Source organism: Alligator mississippiensis, chromosome 3, assembly GCF_030867095.1.
Source record: "Alligator mississippiensis isolate rAllMis1 chromosome 3, rAllMis1, whole genome shotgun sequence".
Lineage (NCBI taxonomy): Eukaryota > Metazoa > Chordata > Crocodylia > Alligatoridae > Alligator > Alligator mississippiensis.
Genome location: NC_081826.1, coordinates 136,813,343 through 136,834,572, shown reverse-complemented (window position 1 = coordinate 136,834,572; position 21,230 = coordinate 136,813,343). Strand labels below are relative to the sequence as shown.

The window sequence follows — 21,230 nt, the reverse complement described above, 5'->3', positions numbered from 1 at the left end:
TGCTGTGTGATGTTTCCTTACTAGGGCTGGAGCGTTTACATCCTTCCCTGGTTTGGAGCTGTCTTTCCCACAGGGGTCCCTGCTAAGGGATGTCATAACCCACCCCTATCCTGGGGCTGCTGCCACACAGCACTGCTCTCTCCAGGCCTCTCACTGATTTAGTATTGTGTGGTATGTATCAGATACTCTCCCTGCTCCACACTTCTGACAGATGTGAAGGAGCTCCCAGAGCTGAAAGGCAACCATACTTTTTTTCAACCACCCTACCCTTGTTTTGCAAGCTGCTAACAATAACATTTCAAACTATATTGTAAGAAAAATACATGACGAACAGGCATGAAGAAAGTAGCAAAAGACAGCAATCCACCCACTATGCTGTTTTCTTTCACAGAGCTCTTTAATTAGGCATTAAAGACACAACTCTCAGGGAGAACAATTGCCATTTATCATATTTAAAATCATCACAGCAGACAGGAGAAAAGGACAGGGAAAGCATCACAGAGAAAATAACATTCCCCAGCGGACTTACCTCAGTCTCACGTTGCTTCTCATGGCATTCTGAAATACAATGTCAATTCAATGCTTTTGAGGAAGGAAGGGAAGCCTTTCAGTCCTTGTAGTGCTCTCTGGTTCTAGGAACCCTTAATAACTGCACCAGACGTGGCAAGTTATCGGATGCCTAAATAAAACAGGTTTGTTCCTTTCTTCATAAATATTAATGATTATATATTAATTAGACTACAATATTAATATTTAAATAAATAATCAAACAGGTGACTGAGTGTTATGGTCAAGCATTGGAACTGACTGCCTAGAGAAGCTGTAGAATCTCCCACCCTGGATTTTTCAGGAGCAGGTTAGACAAACACTTGACTGTCATGGTTTGGTCCTGAATTGGTCCTGCCTTAAGCCAGGGTCTGGACTAGATGACTCTGTGAGTTCCCTTTCAGCCCTACTTTCCTATGATCCTATTGGTTATGAAAGGCAACATTTTGCTGTTGGATTCATGCATGCCATTCATACTGAATTATGGTAGTGCCTTACGGCACAAATCCCAATCAGATATAATTATGATGGGTTCTGCACAGATGCAGCATAAAAGCCAGGCCCTGTTATAATGGCACTCACATTAGGGCAAGACATAGTGAGTATAAGAAATGGGCAGAAGGGACAAAAAATGATTAAAAGGCTAGTTAGATCCTCATATAGGTGGCCTTGAGTTGGTTACTTTAATAAAGTTTACATTATAAAAAAAGATAGATATACAAAACCCCTAGATACTTTCTACTGAAGACATGCAACCATCAGTTCCCCATAAGCACCGGGATAACAGTGGGCCCTGCAGAGAAGTTTGGATAACAGGGTGATGACTCTGTGGAACAGTTCAGGGAGCATGACCCAGGTAGAAGGTGCAGGGCACCAGAAATCATGCAGAGGGTCATAAGACATGTAGACACTGGAGGCCAGCAGCATTCATGTACTGTGGAGAGAGATTGAGAGGGGAAACAAATTCTTTTTTTTAGTTGTTCACTCACTTTTAAGGTTGAATAATTAAGTTTTGTGCCTCCAGTTAATAATGAAAACATGGGCTGTATCAACTCTGGAAGGGGTAGTCAGTCTACTTGCCCTGATAAACCCTCTAGATAAATCCTGGAGATAGTTTACACCAGAAAAAAGTGTGCTTTTGCTGGTACAGTCAATGTTCCAAACAGAACAAGCTAGATGGGCAAAATAACTTTCTTGCTTTTATAAATGCACCAGCAGCTTTAAGTATCTGGCAGCAGAGCTACCTTGGGTAGGAGTGTGATTTTTCACTCTTTAAACCAACATAACTACGTTGGCAACATTTTTAAGCATAGACTAGGCCATCCTCCTGTGGGATGCTGGCATTAAACTGGCCCTAAAACACTCCCCTGTTTCAGTTCATTTAGTTTGCTTGTTCCTCGCTATTCTGGGCAGCTTTACAACAAACTAAAACCCCATGAAGTCCCGTACACAGTTAGAAAATGACATTTTCCCAATGCTGCTGAAAAGCAACCAGGAACTGTTCAGCCATTTTTAAAAGTAACAATAGTCTAATCTTACTTATGTTGGGCACATAAAGGAATGCTTTTTCAAAGACACTATACTTTTTTACTGGATTGCATTTTACAATCAATAATGTTCTACTTTCAATTGTAAATGCTACCACAGTAGGCATAATATACCTATAGGATTTCTAGTATATCACAGTGATGAATCTTACTTGGAATAAAATAAAAATTAAAAAACCAGCCTAAAATGATTGAATTCTTGAGGCAGTGGAATGGTACCGGTGATTTTATTCAGAATGTGTCCAATACGATTTTCCATTTGGATTCCACATTTTTAAACTCCTTCCTTATGATATTATAAACATTATCTCCAGATTTTATGGAGTCTCTTAGAAAGTTTTTAAAATTATTTAACAGAAGAGAAAACTTAGATCTTAATGATTAAATAGCAGGACATTTATATACATCAGTGGGTTTTTTCAGATCCTGGGCTCAAAGTACATACAATGTCTATTTAGTAAAAATAAAAAAAAAATCCAGTCATGCAAATCATCTTACAAACCACTTGTTTCACTTTCTTTGAAAATCTAACTTTTTACCTTGTCACTGGCACATCATTTTCAAATGACTTGGATAACTTTTAAGATTGATTTGTGCATTGTTTTGTGTTTGTTTTGCCACTGAAGAGTTGACAGGCAACATGCTATTGTAGGAGTACTGCATTTTGCTGGGAAGTTAAAAACTATTCTACTATTAACCACTTTGAGACCCGCAAGTGGGTGTATCTGGTATCTGAAGCTTCACCTGACCTTCATCTAATCGCATTGGTTTATCTCAGAACAACAGCACACCACAATATCAGCATAGATAGCACGTTTTGACCAACTGGGTGATTTCATTGAACAGTTTTTCAACACTAGAACCTCTTGTTGTTATAATTCTGTTCTTTTTATGAATCAAAGGTCATATATAGAGCACAAATGAGGTCTAAATTTAGTCACAGCAGACCACAGCTCCACATAAAGACAAATCGTCAAGTTATGTTGACCTGCTAGGAAACAAAGATAAACAGCACAGCAAACATGTACCTGCAATGCACTGCTTCCCTATTAAATATTAACTTTTTTCATTTACATTTAAATGAACTGAGCAGCAATGGATAGAATTCCACTCCTGCTACTTGGTGCTGCTGCTGTCATGGAAAGAAGCTGAAGACAATGTGGCCTGTATGGGGGGCAAATGACACAATCTCAACATCCGCTCTAAAGTGACTTAATGATGACCATTCAGCAGTCCTGGAACATAACCCAACACAGCATGTGTTTTCTCTCCCTCTGTAAACATATCTGTTCATAAATAACTTAAATGTCTCCTTGACATTCATGGTATCTAACAGAAGCTGAAGTAGAAAAGGACGGGCGGTGTATAGCACTGAGGAGATGTCAGAGTACTTGGTTCTGTTTAGCGGCTGAGGTGTGGCTTGCAAATGTCAGCCATCAGAGACAGGAGGAGTGACCCACCCATATTTTTCATGGGTCTTCACCAAACTCTTAAATGTTGCTTCAGCTTCCTTACGGCTGAATGACTTTTTTGATTTGCCAGCTTTTCTGCAGATACGGCCCTGTACCAAACAGAAGAGAAAGCCTTCATTAAACATATGAACACAATGCTTCGTTCCAATGTGAGTGACGAACAAATAAAAACAATGGGGTGGTCCCATGCAGTATATCCTAAGACCCTTCTATCCCTCTAGGATCGCAAATTCAAGTCTGACAAACCACCCAGCAGAAGGAAATGATACTCAATAGTTGGGCCCACATAAGCAGCAGCTTAGTGTATGTGAGCAGGGAGGAAGATGGCTGGTTTTCGAGAAATCTTTTGCTGCTGTATAAAATATGAAAGCACGTTTACAAAGGAGATGGGTGTTCATGGTTTGGAGTCCTTACAGCTTCCTCCCCAACACTGATGCTCATATTGGTATAAGATCACCATCAAGATGACAACGTCAAGGATCTCGGTGGCACAGGATTCTAAGCGTTCATCCCTGTTCCTTTTAAACTGTGACTGTATAGATACAGTTGATCAAACTTCCATTTATTTGCCCACAAATCAAGGGGTAAACATTAATAATGTTATCAAAAGATTACTAATGCCTTCATTTACTTTTCCAAACAGGAAGATGTTATTTTTCATGTATCACTAAATGCTTCTGCCTGTGTAAAACATACTTTTCAATATGAGTGTGCTTTAAAGCACTCCTGGGTGCATCTACATGTACCATTAAGGTGACGTGATAAACTCCAGCATAGTTTGCCTCTGAATTTGTCATGGCACCTTAATGGCACATGTAGATGCACAAACTGCTGTGGTCCAGGGCGCATGTGCAGATGCTGCACCTGCGACTACAGTAGTTTGGGCCAGGGTGAAGCAGCTCCGAGATGGCAGGGGTCCCCAGGGGTCAGTTCTGGGCTCTGAGAATTGACTTTGGACATCACAGGGGCTGGCTGGAGCATGGGAGTTCCCCAGCATGCAAAGCCCTGTGGCTAGGCAGCAGGTAAGTGTCTGACCCCTTGCTGCCTGGGCTGACCCTATGCAATGTACATATAGCTCAGCATTTACCAACATGTTTAGGCGTGATTACTTTTACCACCGTACTGTCCCCTACGGTACTATCTTATGGAGGTGAATATTTAGTTTGCTGCAATCTAATAGCATTGCATGTGTAGACTGTGACACTTTACACTTCAGCAAATTAGTCTACTGCGTAGTTAAGCGCATGTGTAGATGTACCCCGTGTTGTATTCAAACAATACCAAGCCTAAATACTTTTTTGCTGTCTTCTGATATTTTTTTAATTAGACAATTTCCATATATATTCAATTTCAAAGTAAACCTGCAACTTTACTCACCAAGCCTGTATTTTGCAATGTTATAGGTTGTTGCCATGTACTGTAAAATAATTAGAACATACCAACACTATTCTGCATCATGGGAGCCTGGGAGAGACTGGAGCCCAACTGCACAGGCTTGAGAAATATTCTTAGTGCCTATAAGCCCAAAAGCAGATGTTCCAACACATATCCCCTTGAAGTCAATGGGACTCTTCAATGGGCTTTGGATTAGGCCCTAAATTTAAAAATAATCTCTAGAGATCATATTTAAAATGCAGCTTACTACGTCTCTTGCTTTGGTCAGACTCTCTTTCCTATCTGCTGTCTCTCTTTTCTGGGGATCCTTATTAGGCAGGAGTCTAAGCAGACAGGGTTAGAGCAGAAGATGGTAGAAAGCATATTTCTGGTCTTGGGTGTCTGGTGCCTCTTCAGTCAGGGGGGCATGTGCCCCTCCTGACATGAGTCAACGACCAGGGTGGGCGAGTCCCCTGGAGGCTGATCCTGCTGGATGGGATGGGACGGGGAGGGGGGGGTTCCCTGGCAGCCAATCCCACTGGCCATGGGGGCGCCAAGCTCACTCATTGCTAAAGTGGCCCGACCACTTCCGGAGCTCCACAGCAGCTTTTGCTGGCAGTCCTGCTCCCTGGCTGGTGCTCACAGGGGGCGGGGGGCACTGGTGCTCCTGCCTTCCCGCTACGCAGGGAGCACAGCTTGACAGTGGGTGCACTGGCCATCTCAGGGGATGCACATGTACCCCCATGCACCCCCTACACGTTGCCCCTGTTTCTGGTGAAGGAAATCAGAGCTGTCACTTGAAGACATTTGTATTCCTAAACCAGCTGGTTCAGTGTCTTTACAGAACAGAAAAACAGAATTGAACATTTGCAAATACCTAAAAAAGTATAGCAGGAAAAGCTAATGTAGGCAGTCCTCGACTTACAACGTTTCACACTTACAATGTTTATAAACTGACACCCTGTTTCAACTTTATGACAGCAGTTTTGACTTTACAATGCTTGACCCAATGCGACGCCACGCCAGTGAACAAGTTCGCTGAGTCACTCATCTCCCTGGAGAACATCTATCTAAATTTCCTTGGACACTTTCTTTAAGAAAGCAGACAAGTCTCCTGAGAAGACTCCAGCCAAGAACCCTTCAAAAAGTCCAGCAAAGTCACCTCAGAGAAGTCTTTCCAAATCAATATGATTGCTATTTACAATACAAATACATTAATGTAGCTATATTACACATCTATAATTGATTGAGTACAAAATTCTGGGTATTTTTGGTGAGAATAGGGTATCGGGCCTTGGTTCAGGAACCAATCCCCATTTATAACATTGTTTTTTATGAGAAAACTGGTTCCGAGTTACAATGTTTCGACTTAAGCTGCAGTTTTCAGGAACCAATTGTGTCCTAAATCCGAGGACTGCCTGTACTTCAAGATTTTAAAAGACGTAAGAACAAAGCTCTTTCTTCTTCCTTCTTAAGTTAATATATTTTGAAACCAGAAACATTATGTTCATGAATCTGATCTAAAACAGACTTAAATTATGACTATAAAGTCTATGACTATAAAGTCTTTTCCAATGGTCATATATTATTGCATCTACTCCACACTACTTCCGCATCCTCATCCTTTTGAATGTAGGTACACTTTTTTTTCACACACTTCTTTTGACTCCTGGCCTGATACTCAAAGACATGGAAGAACCAGTTTCTGTTAACTTCAGCTCAGTACATTCAAAAATCACTTTTTGCATCTTCTGCTCTGCTAGTCACCTAAATCACTTCTCTTTCATCAACAGTAAAATGACATAAATTTGCTTTTCTGCTTCATTACTGTGATCACTATGTAACTTACTTTAGTGATCAAGTAAAATCTATCTGGTACAGAAATAATTAAATCAGCTGTTTCCATTGATCAGTGCACAAAACCACAGGCCATGTAGAAATTTCAGCCTTAGCTTATTATAGTATCATTGGTAACCAGTCTTTTGGAATGTAGAAGTTTCTTATGGCATGAATGTTCAGTATCCATGAACAAGCCAAAGATGTCTCAAATTAGACAATGAAAATGGAAACATCAAAAGCAACTTTTGGAAATGTCAAACTAAACCTTCTAGAAGACATTTTGATTCCAAGTGTCTGACAAATGCACATTTCTTTTTCTAGGACATTACTGTTATTTTACACTTATTGGTATCTATTATACAGAATAGTTAATTATACATTCTAGTCAGTCAACCTCACCCCAACAAAAATTCCAGCCATGCCAAGAAACAAAAAATTAATAACACCATAGAAAATAGCCAAGGCAAGGCTGTCAAAAGAAACCTCAAAAGGACTAGAAGAGACAAAAGATGTCAACAGTTCACATGGCAGGAGTAAAAGCTGGGAAATTAGTCTGTCAGAAGCAGAGGAAAGCAGCAGGCATGCACCTTTTTTCCCCCTGCCTATCATTATCTCTTATGTCTAAGAGCAAGATAAACACAAACTTGTTTGGGTTGGTGGAAGAAAATCAAAGGTTAAAAAAAGATGAAAACTCTAATAAGCCACAGCCATCACATTTGCCTGTAACATCAAATCTGTGGGCCTAACTATTCCTGGCAACACATGTACAGTCCTAACACTACACAAATTCTGATTTCTTAAATGAAGTTGTTCTGGATTGTCACCTGTGTGTAGGACAGCAGAACTACGCGTTACATATTTACAAATCAAACATTTACTACTTGACACTCAGTGGAACTCAACATATAAATGGACTATTCATAATTTTTTGTCATCACAATGTTATGATGGTAATAGCAAGGGATTGATTCTTGCTAGAGAGAGAGAGAGAGAGAGAGAGAGAGAGAGAGAGAGAGAGAAAGAATTAACATTTACGAAGTATGGAGCTGGACTATTGTGCATCAGAAAAATCAGTGTTTAGGAGTAAGCAATCCCATCTTGGAGTTTAAAAAAGGCAGATATGCAAACAGTGATATGGTTAAGGAAGAATGTGGACTATTGTCAAACAGGGTTTCAGATATCTGGTCATGTAGCCTTATTTCAAGAAGTCTTAAAAGAAGACAATACATTATTGGTATTTTTTCTAGATTTCAAGGTCTCATGAATATTTTAATTTGTTTGTGGGATAGGGTTTAGGGAAGACAAGCAGAAAAGTGGCTGAGTGGGAGGAATAAGAATAACTGCCAAAGGGTAAAAAAATCACAAATAATAGTTTGGAACAAAAATTTTTTAGGGTTCAATGGGTTAATCTGCACACACAGAAAATGACATTATCCAGGAAGATTTTAATCGTGGCTGACTGATAGGATGAGTCCAGTATGTCCTACTCTCCACTGCTCAATAAACTGTGATTATGTCAGATCATTTGACTGTTTACTAATGGGTTCAAACATGAGGATATTTGGAAACCCAACCCTAGAAGCAGGTAAGGGAAAGAAAAGCCTGGGTGGGGCTTCCCACTGCCATGAGGATTTCCAATTGTGATACTGGCCAGTGGGCATAGTTACTCTCTAAAACAACTTCTCAGGCTGCTGCAAGTCATGTTGAGGCACCTGCTTAGGACTGGGGTAAGGGAAACATGGCTTAAACCCATGTTTGAGCACCATTCCCACCTCAGTTGTGTTCTGCTTGCCTCAGCAACAAGGGCCACTATATTCTCCAAACCAAGGACCATCTCTTTTTAAAAGCAGCAAAAATGAGTGGCATAGAATCCTGTGCATCATCAGAAAACTTATACGTTGTCTTTTAGCAAGGGCCTGAATCAGTCAGTCCTCCATTGCTAAGTCATGACTAAATACACAGTCTTTAAAGGAAACTCTTACGTCAGTAAACTGTCCTATTGATAAGTTACGATAACAACCAGCATCACAAACAGAGCACTTCCCCTGCTGTTTCCCTATGTTTTTTGGCTCTTAAATTGAACTGTGAAAAAAATACAGTAACATCCAGGCTTAACCTTTCATAAAGGTAAGAAAAGCCATAGTGTATCACTTTCAGTTGGGTTACAAAGACCAACCTGACCATTTCTGCTTTTCTGACAAACGGAGATCATGATTTTATCATAAATAAAAATACAGACATTTAAAATTAGGTCAGAATTAAACAGGGGTATCAAATGCTTTATAGAACCAATTTCAGGTCCATGTTTGGTAAGATATGTTGACTAGGAGTTTATATTACACATTAATTATGGAAGAATCCTGATAGTATTAAAGTGATATTGTGGCCATGGTGGTCCAGGGATTACGTGCAAGAGGTAAGGATTTCTTTCTTTAGAGGGATAATCTTGTACATTTGGTTTGTGTCCAAGTTAAAATATTTGTTAAATCTACAGGTAGCACAAACATCAGACAAAAATGTAGCTGCAGATTTATTCTACTATCTGCTAAGAATACTCTTAAAATAATAATTAGCACTGGATATGCACTTGATACAAAGTAGAGATCTATTTAGATTATTAAACTAAAAATTTATCTTGTTTGACATACTGCCGTTGAAACATTTTGTTAGTATTAGAAAGACCTGATCAGAAGTTATTTTGCAACACTGTTACAATTATAAATAGCCAAGAAATGTGCCCTATTTTGTTTCATAGTTTCATAGTAGCTAGGGTCAAGAGGGACCTAAACAGATCATCTAGCCTGACCCCCTGCCACAGGCAGGAATGAATGCTGGGTTCACAAGACCCCAGACAGGTGATCATCCAACCTCCTCTTGAATTTGCCCAAGGTAAGGGGCAAGGACCACTTCCCTGGGAAGTTGGTTCCAGATTTTGGCCACCCTAACTGTAAAATATTGCCTTCTGATCTCTAACCTAAACCTATTCTCCATCAGCTTATTACCATTGTTCCTCGTCACCCCAGGTGGTGCTGGGGAGAAAAGGGCTCTACCTATTTGCTGTTGATCTCCCCTGATGAGTTTGTTGGCAGCCACCAGGTCCCCCCTCAGCCTCCTCTTGCTGAGGCTGAACAGGTTCAGGTCCCTCAGTCTCTCTTCATAGGGCCTGTCCTGCTGCCCTCTCACCAAGCGGGTGGCCCTTCCCTGAACCCTCTCCAGGCTGGCCACATCCCTTTTCAAGTGCGGCGCCCAGGACTGGATGCAGTACTCCAACTGCGGCCTGACCAAAGTTGTGTAGAGGAGGAGTATCACCTCTCTGGACTGGCTTGAGATGCATCTTTGGATGCATGACAAGGTATGGTTGGCCTTGCTGGCTATGGTCTGGCATTGGCAGCTCATGTTCATCTTGGAGTCAATAATGACTCCAAGATCCCTTTCCGCCTCTGTGTTTTCAAGAGGGGAACTCCCCAGCCTGTATGTATCCTATGGATTCCTTTTCCCAAGGTGCAGCACCCTGCATTTGTCTACATTGAACCCCATCCTATTCTCATCTGCCCACTTTTGTAGTCTGTCTAAATCTATTTGCAGCCTCTCTCTCCCTTCAAGTGTGCCCACCTCGCCCCACATCTTAGTGTCATCAGCAAACTTAGACAGCATGCTTTCCACCCCCTCGTCCAAGTCGCTGATGAAGATGTTAAACAGTGCGGGCCCGAGGACCAAGCCCTGGGGTACCCCACTGCTCACATCTCGCCAGGTTGAGTACAAACCGTCCACCACTACTCTCTGGGTGCGCCCCATCAGTCAATTTTTTACCCATCCAACTGTGCAGGCATCAATGCCACAGTCGCTTAATTTATTGATGAGGATGGGGTGAGAGACAGTGTCAAAGGCCTTCTTAAAGTCTAGAAAGACTATGTCCACAGCGACACCATCATCCAAGGATTTAGTTACTTGGTCATAAAAGACAATCAGGTTGGTCTGGCAGCACCTGCCTTTGGTGAACCCATGCTGATTGCCCCTGAGCATGATCTCCCCTGTAGGCCCCCCACAGATTTGCTCCTTGATGATTCTCTCCAAGATCTTCCCGAGCACCGAGGTGAGGCTTACAGGCCTATAGTTACTTGGGTCCTCCTTCCTCCCTTTCTTGAAAATTGGGATCACATTAGCCAGTTTCCAATCCCCCGGCACCTGGCCAAATGACCACGAATGCTCATACAGCCGGGCCAAGGGCTCCGTGATGACCCCTGCCAGCTCCCTCAACACCCTTGGGTGGAGGGCATCTGGACCTGTGGATTTAAAAATGTCTAGCCCTTCCAGAAGAACCCTAACTACATCTGCGCTGACTGAAGCCCTGACAGAGTTATCCACAAGATTGTCCCTACCTCTGGTAGGTGGGATATCCCAGTCTCTGTTCAAGAAAACAGAGGCAAAGAAACTGTTAAAAATATCAGCTTTCTTGTCTGGCGTGGCCACCAGATTACTGTTTGTGTCTTGCAGGGGGTCTACATTGCCTGGTGCCCTCTTCTTGCTCCCAATGTACTTGAAAAAGGACTTTTTGTTGTCCTTAATCCTGGATGCTAGCCTGAGTTCCATCTCTGCCTTGGCCTTCCTAATGGCCCTTCTACACTCCCGGGCCGAGGAGGAGTACTCCTCCTTGGTGATAGCTCCTCCCTTCCACTGGTTGTACACCCCCCTTTTAGTCCTCAGGCCTTCCTGAATGCCTTTGCTGAGCCAAGGGGGTTTTTGAGCACTCTTACCTGCCTTGCTTCTCTCAGGGATTGTTAACCTTTGGGCCTGGAGGATCGCCCCTTAAGGTACGACCATCCCTCATGGACTCCCATCTCCTCTACCTTCTGGGCCCTCAGTGCCTCCACCACTAGGCTTCTAAGCTCATTGAAGTTGGCCCTTCTGAAGTCAAGGGCTTTAGCCTTGGTGCGAGCCCTTGATGCCCTGCATTGGATAAAGAAATCCAGCAGGTGATGATCGCTATTGCCCGGGTGGTCAAGGACCTGCAGTCCCCTCACTAGGTCATCCCCCGTGGCCAGGACCAGGTCCAGCAAGGTGTTACCCCTAGTGGGGCTGTGCACCTCCTGGATAAGGTGAAGATCCTGTAATACAGCCAGGAATCTACGCGAGCGGTCAGACCTGGCTGTCTGCTCCTCCCAGCAAATGTCTGGGTAGTTTAGGTCACCCATGACAATAATATCCCTTGACCTAACTGCCTCCATAAGCTGACTGGAGAAGTCCTGGTCCAGCTCTTCCCCCTGGTCGGGTGGTCTGTAGTAGACACCCACCGTAAGGTCCCTTTCACCACGCCCCCCTTGGAGTTTGACCCATAGTGCCTCTGCCTGACCCTCCTTTAACCAGAAGCTAATCCTTGATGATGTGAGGTGCTCTTTGACATAGAGCACAACCCCCGCACCTTTCCTCTCTGTCCTGTCTCTTCTGTATAGGATGTATCCCCAAATGCCCACTGCCCAGTCATAGGTAGGGTCTTACCAGGTTTCTGTGAACCCTACTAAGTCTGGGCTCTTACTCACAATCAGGAGGCACAGTTCCTCCTGTTTGTTCCCCATACTATGAGCATTAGTGTAGAAGCACCTGAGGCCTCCTGTTATATTATTTCCTGAAATCTCAGATATAGTTTCTTTTGTTTCGTTTTTCCATTTTCTCTATTTCGCTCCCCATCTGTCAACCCTATGATATTCACTTTCACTTGACTGACAGAACATGAAAATTGTTAGTGAAGAAATAATTTTTAGTGGGGGAGAAAAAGATTGAAGTGTTGTGTATCATAACATCTAATGTTTATTGGTAATCTGCACTTCTTGCTGCCTTTCCCAATTACTAGTAATTTAAATTGAGAATTGACAGCCCCATTTAAATGCAACTGATAACTATGAACAAGTACTTGCCTTCAGAGGGAGAAAAAAAACAAGTGCATAAAAGTAGAAAATTCACAAACAATCCCTCTCCCCCCAGGTCAACATCTCAAAAAAGGCTAAACTAATTTTAATAGCCACAGACCAGCAGTTTTCAAATTATGATTGCTGACCACTGGGGGAAAAAAGACCATAATATTTTCTTAGTAATAATTTTAACTTAAATCTTTGCTTTAGATCCAGGGGTGCCTAGGAGAGCAAACAGGGAGTTGATCTTGTATTAAAATGTGATCCATATTAGGAATATATTCAGGAATGTATAACGTAGAAAAATACACAAATCAGGGAATAAGAAGTGGGCTTGAACCTGCTTCCACTGAAATCAGCAGGAGAGTGTCTATTTGAACAGGAACTGAATTGAATCTGACTTCCTATTTTATGATTATTATCTATTATTTGCACTGAGCTAGCACCTAGGAACCGCAGGGCTCCATTGTACTAGGAATTATATGAAAATTAACTGAAAACTCATTTTAAATGTGGTTGCCTGCCCATGTAAGTTTATTTTATTAATGTACTTCAGTCTTTAAAAAACTGTTGGATAATCTATTCTTCTCTGAGCTGTGATGCTTTGTCTGAAGTCTTTAAATTACTTGAGACTAATTTTTGGCACTTAATTTCTAATGTTCTATGTACAAATGATGCATATAGTTGACAAATTCAGGAGTGTACTGTTCAAGTTTCATCTCATGCAGTTTCATTACGGTATCTGAAATATTAAAGCAACGTGACCAGAGCAGAAACAAATGCAATCATCAGGATTACAGACTGAAAATATGAGGCTAGGATGGAGAGTTATTTGAAGAGTCAGGTCAGGCCAACCCTTTCTTGAAAGGGTTTGCAATAAAATTCAGGGAGGTTTCTGATACAGCTTTGCTATTAAAAATTACATTAAATTAATTAAATAAAACCAGGAAAGGCTCTTTTTAGATGATCATTCACACTTCCTTATCAATGCATGTTTTTCTCTTACATACCATTGTTTCCAAAGCTTAGTCTGGTGTATGTTATGCATTTCAAGTGATGGAGCTTTTGTTACAGCTGACATGGCAAAACTGAGAATTGCAAAGTTTATATTGTAAAATTGTATTATTAACCAAAAATCTGCATGGGTGTATTTTCCAAGCATATGTTAGTTTTCAATTTGAGAAAAGGTAGTATTTAAGCATTTGGTGATGACAGGGCAACTTGATAAGCCTCTTGGAGGGAAATCAACATATTATACAGAGTATCTGGTAAACTGAAAGCATTGCTTTATGTGCATTTTTCCAAATGCTCACAAATAAAAGGCATCAAAAGCAGGAGTATGGAGGATAGGATGGATTGTTTTTTAATGCTAATGTATTTGGGGTGGGGGCAGTGTTTTCTTACACTGCCGCCTTTGGATATTTTATTTTGTTTTTTTCTTTTATTGTAAGCCAGCCATTTTTTTAGAAAGGTGGCATGTAAATCTAATAAATACATTTAAATTAATAAGTAAATTCTAATTGGTTGATTAGGCAGAGGTAACATTCAGGTAGCTGTTTTTATAAATAATTTTTTCCTCATTCTTTTCCCTGCAATTGGAGCCCATCTAGGAAAAGTGCTTGATTTAGACAAACTAAGGAAGCTAGGAAAATCCAGAGTCTAGAAGAAAATGAGTCCAACAGCTTTCACTCTTCTCCCATAGGAACTGATCTAATTTGACATCACTCTGCTCTACAAATCTTACCAATTGAGTGTTTTTTTAAGGAAACATACCTCAATAAGTCTGCTCCACTTCTTAACTTCCAGAAATGCCCCTAGGAATTAGATTCCCCTGTCAATTGTCTTATATTTAGATGGTAAGCAATATGGGGCAAAGACTTTTTTTCCTGTTTTTGTGCAGCACCTAGTACAAATGGGGTCCTAGTTCATGATTAGAGCACCTGATCACCACGGTAACACAAATATTAATCAATAATAATAAAAGATGCCTAGAAATGGTTATTTTATAGTTGGAAAATATGCCAGCTTTATCCTTCAGCAACTATTTGCTGCTGTGAAATGATGAGAAGAACAATGTATTATTTGGTACTGATTACTGAAGAACCCTCTAAAATGATGTTGGCAGTTGTAGTTAGCATTGTTTAGATTCCAGTGCATATATTACCCTACAAGACAAACTGCTATGAAATTAGGTAGGAAAACACATGGATATCCTTATATTTTGAAAATGTGCCAACAGAATAGATAGATAAACATATTCTTAAAATGCCTTCTGTCAGCTATGCTGGACTTCTGCAGGCTACATTATGCCCTACAGAGTACATTCATATAAAAAAGAAAAAAATCATCATCAGGGACCTACTGAAATCCTTTCTGCTAATTTGCTGCCATTGTCTCAAAAAGATTTATATAACAGCGACAAGGGTGCTGACAAACTGCCTACTATTAAGGTTGCCCAGCTGCATGTAACTTTGCAACCTTCAGCCAGTGATACTTTCCATGTTGGGTGTGCTGCAGGTTTAATATTCTTTGCAAAATCCCAGCTAAAAGAGTTCAAATATTTCTGAGAATGAAATGAGAAGAAAAAACACACATACAGTTTTGCCCACTTTTTGAGGCTTTTCCTTTGAAATTTTCTACCACTCTCACACTTTGGAACAGGGGCTTAGAATTTGGAAGAACAGTAGTCTTTGTGTCAGGGGCATTTACCATCCCTGTGAAAATCTGCCTGAATTTCTGTTTTTGAATATTCAAACTCGTATCTTTGAAAAATGGCAGTATGCACATGCTCATAAAGAGAAGAGTCAGGTATCCTGAATACCAGCCCCATCGCTTTCTTGGAGCTACTAAAACAAAACATTGTAACAACTGAAAGAACTTTTTGGCAATAGCACATTGTAAATGGAGAGCACAGGCTATGTCTCTGATGCACACACCTATGATATGTCTATACTAGAGCGCTGTCCTTTAAACCTCAAATTATGTGAGTAATTACAACCCTCATGTGTAAGGATTGAGGACTACTGGCACAACTAAAGTTCTGATGCATTATGTCCTAATGAAAGATGCTGACTTTGTATTAAATGCAATCAGAATATTCTATGAAAGTTAAAAGCACAAAAAACAAGGAAGCTTTTTATAAAGTCATTTAAAGCAACTTTAGCTTCTAGAAATTACATCAGCTGCTTGCCTGTAATATTAAAATATGAATGCATTCCTTTCAGGCATTCATGAAGTTCATAAACATCTAATTGACAAGCTAATTAAAATAAAGAAACACATAGAAGAACAAGCATTCCATTTTTTTTATCATCTTTTATTTCTCTAACCAGAAGTTTGAGTGATTAACTGTCCCTCTGGGAGACACTTAATTTACTATATGTAAATTTACCAGCCTGGGTCCTACTGCAATCTCTTAGATGTCTAAAAGCATCTTAGAAGCATCCAAGACTCTAAGGCCAGATTCTATTTTACCTTTATGCACCCAAGTGGTACTTGCATAGCGGTGTAGGTGCTATATTTGGCACTTATTCACAGTTTAGATTCTAGTTGGCCTTGAGCAGCAGCACTTTTCCTGCCCTTGCCTTCTGAAAATGCTCAGAAGGCGGCATCATGGCCATAGCACTGCGGCAGAACAGTATCCTCTGGGCACATGTTTAAATCTGTATAAAACTCCAAAAGTTTAATGAGAGTAAAAGTACAGGAGGAGTAGGACCCATGGGTATAGGCATCTTTAGTCAAGCACTTGCTCAGGTAGCAGGAAACCCTTCTGGGCTCCCTTCACCCAGATGGGGTTTGAACCCAACACTTCTGTATTCATCAAAGTGCTCTAACCACCAGCGAGATAGTAGCAGGGGCCAGAACCAGAATCTCCTTTCATGCACGTAATAAAAATGCTTTCAGTACACCAGATACTCTGTATAATATGATGATTTCCCACCAAGGGGCTTATCAACTTGCCCAGCAGCCACCCTGTTGCAAAACACAGTAAGAGTAACAAATAAAGAAGCCTCAGCTCACATTACAGAATTCACCGCAACTGTGCAACCAAATCCTGTCATCAAAAACTGTCATCGTAGGTAACCAAAGTCAATGCGGCAGTTTGTTCAGCTCCTCTGTCAAACATCTGCTGTAAACTTTTTAAAAAATAGGCATGAAATTTTATCTTCGCAGCCGGATTTCAACATGGCTTGGGAGACGCTTTCATTCTGATCTTAATGTTAAGGTGTTGTAGCATGTAATAGGCTTTGATACCAGCAGCTCAATCCCGCATTCCTTGTACTGAAGTGAATAAGAGTTTTGGACATGGAAGGAATCCAGCACTGAGCTTCCAAAGCCAAATACTGAAAACCTTAAACTTTAGCCCTAACATAAGTAGGACCAATGGCATCATACTCCCATCTCAGAGCATCAGGGAGATCAGCTGGGACATTCAGGTCACCATTTCCATCCCGTGCTTCTCCCTGGGCAGTACAAAAATATATAACCCCTTACTCTGGGCTAGACTACAAGCACAGAACAAGCTACATGAGTCCTGATAGCAGATCTGCACCTCCAGCATTATATACCATATACTATATACCTTTGCACAAATGACCTTAGATAGCCAGGCTTTTCTAGATAATATGGTGAAACAAATGAAGAAGTAAAATGCTTATGGACTTGAAAGAGATGTTCCATGTGGTCTCCATGGTATGGAACATTAAAGCATGTGCTTGGATTCACAGTCCCATGGCATTGGCCCAGTAGCTGACTTTTGTCAGCTATACCACAATTTTAAAAGCTTAATACGCAAATATTTTTCCTGCCTAAATGCAGGTTTTATAATTAACTACCTGCTTATGAGGTGTTATAAACTTTCCATGTATGCATATGTACCAGGAGGCTTGGTGCTCCTGTTACTTTAAGAGCAGGCTGGCTGCAGATGAAGCAGGCAGGGGGTATGGCAGTGGGACAATCAGGAGCTACACGACCCAGAAGGCTTGCAATATATAAGCCCAGTCCTGAGCTGGGCAGGTAGTCTGGCCATGGAAGCTGCTGAGAGAACATCTTCTAGGTAGGATGTCTGCAGCTTCTTAAGAAGATCTAGGAGATTACAGCTTGTGGTAACATCCGGAGGTTTGGGAGGGACTAAGCAGGGGAGGAGGTCCCAACAGGCCCAGGAGCAGGGCCAGAGCCTGGGTGAAAGGGGGAGAAAGGACCAGTATGGGTCCATGTACTTGAGAGTAGAACAGAGCTGGGACCAAAGAAGGTTCAGTGCCTGGGTGGGACCGGAGGGGTCTGGTGCCCAGGAGGGACTACATGCACAGAATGAGAATGGAGACAGGACCAGAACAGGTTGGATGCCTGCGGGGGATCAGGAGGGTCCAGTGCCCTGGAGGGACTATGTACCTGGGAATAATGTGGAGGTGGGAGCCAGAGCTCAAGGCCTGAACCAAAACAAACTTAGACCCAGGAATAGGACAGGAGCGGATGAGAACTTGCTTGGGAATCCCTGGGGCAGCTTCCCTTTCCTTAAAGGTGTAAGTACATCAAGGTGTGGCAAGTGGACAGAAGGGGAGGATCAGGGTAAAGCAAAGGCTAAGTAGCCAACAGAGGATGTCATGGCCATCCCTGGGAGGCCTTTGTTATAGTATATATACAATAAAGTAAAAGAACAAGTATGTTTTCTTTGGCACAGGCACCGATGGATTCTGAACAATACAAGAAGTGGTTATTTGCAGCTCTATAATTCCTACAGTAAGTTTTCCATGGATCCTATATCTTCCTACCTGGAAATAGCCCAGGGAAGCAAGTGAAACTCAGTAAGTTCATCTTGTGAAATACAATTTGAATTGGTCTACAGAGGGGAGAAATGTCAGGCACAGTTGTTTTCCCCCTAGTGAATGACCAAAGTAGAGCTCAAGAATAGCTGAATTAACCATACAAAGGTAGGGGTGATTCTGCTACCCCCTCTGGGTGCATACATGCCCTCATGATAGGAAAATGATCACTTTCCAGAAATGCGCAGATGTCTTCCTATTCCTATAAAGGGAGGGGGGTGGGGGAGGGGGGCGCAATTTCACACCCAGAGGGGGCAACAGATTCATTCCTACACAACAGTTAGGTAACAGAGTTTATCACAAGCTGCACTTTATCCACTAGGCCAAATAGGATTCTGCCTTCAGTTTCAATAGGACAGTTGTTAATGGTCAGCTGTTTATATGCAGTAGCCTTTGTCAACACAAATACCCAGGAATACCTGCTCAACCATAAGTCAAAAGCAGCTGAATGTGGTTCTGGAGACCCTGATTTCTCTTAATCCTTCTGATGGCTACACAGCAATGCACTGGTTTCTATCCTACTCCCTTCCTCCATCATAAGTGTTGAGCCAATGGCATTGCCAAGACTGATTTTAGTACAGCTGAAGACATTCAGGGTAACTCCTGAGCTGGCCATCTTATGGAAGTCCCTCTTATGGTCTTTAGCGTGAGATCAGTTTTGCCCCAACAGAGAAACAAGCACATCTGACCACTTAGGCTGTCCTGGAGAAGTGCCCCCAAATCCTCTGGATCCCCAGTAAAACAAAGGTACAGTTTCTGAATTGCTGGTTCTTCTGTTTGTGAAGCTGGATGGCCATGTAATTTAGTCAGGTGGAGGTTTTACAGCAAAAAGCAGCATCTGAGGCAGAACTTCAAAAGTTATACACAAATATTTAAACATTCTTTTGAACATCTCATTTCTCCTAGGCTGCCCAGCCTTTTTTAAAAAATGAAGCCTTTGAAAAATAGGGAGCTTCTAATTTGTAACTGTGCAGAGAAACTAGAAGTGCAACCAACCAAAAGACAGTAACTTTAATGACTGTGGATTTGGGTGGTGAATATCAGGGATCACTGACCCATGGAAGGCTCCATGAGCCTGGTGGGGAGGTGTGGGGTGAGATCCTTTATGCACATGCTGCATCTTCTCTAGGTCTGTGACTCAAAAAGGTAAACTATAAAAAGCAAAGTGCCTTTGGGAATAACCGGTTGAACTGGGACCCAGTCATTCCTGAAAGCTAGTCCTCCTGGCTGCAATCCTATTGATTTCTACAATACTTCCTGCATGATCTGTTTTAAGGCATCAAGGTGTACAACAGACTCTTCTCTCCTTTGGGGAATCAAGAATTCCCATACCACTCCTCCTTTTTACAGGAAACAAGGTCTCAATAGTCTCATATACCACCAGCAAGTGGAAAAATCACTTTGTAAAATCATTCACTGGATATTATATTATTAGTCATGTGGCTTTACTGAACACATCACATTTATTCAGGTATCTAAGAAAAATAATTTCTTTCATGTCTGTTCATCATTAATTAATTATTCCATTATGGAAAATGTTTACTCCACACTTCATCATTTGAATTTTTTTATGAGCATTGAAAATAGGGAAGGAGAGGTCCTCAGAGAGACCAGCAGTAATGCTTCATTGGTACAAGCTGGAACTGAGGAGTCAGGGCAGGGTTAACTGTTGAAAAGTGTTCATATCACCTACATAGCCTATGTTTTGCTAAACCCTATTAGTCCTTCACTTAAAAAAATACTTAAGTAGCATGACTATAAACTTTAAAAATATAATGTAATTATAATAAAATGGGACCAGTATCCTCTCATTCAAAATGTTAACTATAGACTCATGTATGTGCCCTCATGGTATTTTTTTATTATTATTCTGCACTGGCTGCTAGTATCAGGTCAGCAAAATGAAACAGAAAATATCTTCTGCCCGAAGACTGAAGATACAATTAAGCATAAATATGTTGCAACAGATTAATCCTTTTATCAATTCTCTTTGCCTATTACATTTATTTCTTGTCAGTGATTTACAGCCTGTGGGATTAAGACTTTGGACTTGTTCCTGCAGTCCTAATACAAGAAAATCTCCCACTAATGTCAGTGATAGATTTGCTTGCAGACGGATGGCCAGATCAGGTCCACAGACTGGCTGCTTTTTTTTTTTCTTTCTTTTACCTCTTTGCCATTTTCACAAATTTGTGTCCATCTAGTCAGAGATTCACTTTGAAAATAAACACTTTTATGCAATCACTCTTTGCAATTTCTTGTATAGCCTTCATTTCTGTAGTAACACAGCACTAAGCAAATATTGATGAATTTGTCCTCCAATCCTCTAAGGAAGGAAATACGATCCTTACTTTAGAGGTGAGAAGTGGGGACACTGAAAGATTACATGACTTGAAAGTTTGTGGTAGACCTGGAAACTAAACCTAGCTCTCATGACCTCAGGTTAGCACTAGATCCAAAACAACACCCTTGGTACCATTCTAATAATTAATTACATCTGCTGTCATTTTTCTAAAAATGCTCAAAGTGGGTGCTTAAATATCATTATCTAGCTGGATATCATTATCTTCTTCTCCACAATTATTCAAATCTTTATTTTTATGACCACAAATAAGGGTGACAATGCTTCATTCTTGAATACAATTAAGGTTTGCTGTAAATACACCAAGCACTATAAACTCTGGTCCTATGCCACACCTAACCTCATGAAGACTGACAGTGGAA

The 21,230-nt window shown here is 41.2% G+C and overlaps 1 protein-coding gene across 1 annotated transcript in view; it reads right to left on the bottom strand.

Moving 5' to 3' along the window:
- Positions 1-2,304: 2,304 nt before the first annotated feature.
- Positions 2,305-21,230, bottom strand: part of UBE2QL1 (ubiquitin conjugating enzyme E2 Q family like 1) — a 29,478-nt gene continuing 10,552 nt past the window's right edge. The window contains exon 2 of the mRNA XM_019491137.2: positions 2,305-3,654. Coding sequence (XP_019346682.2) covers positions 3,523-3,654 — 132 coding nt within the window. The 3' untranslated portion in view covers positions 2,305-3,522. The remainder of the gene's footprint in view (positions 3,655-21,230) is intronic.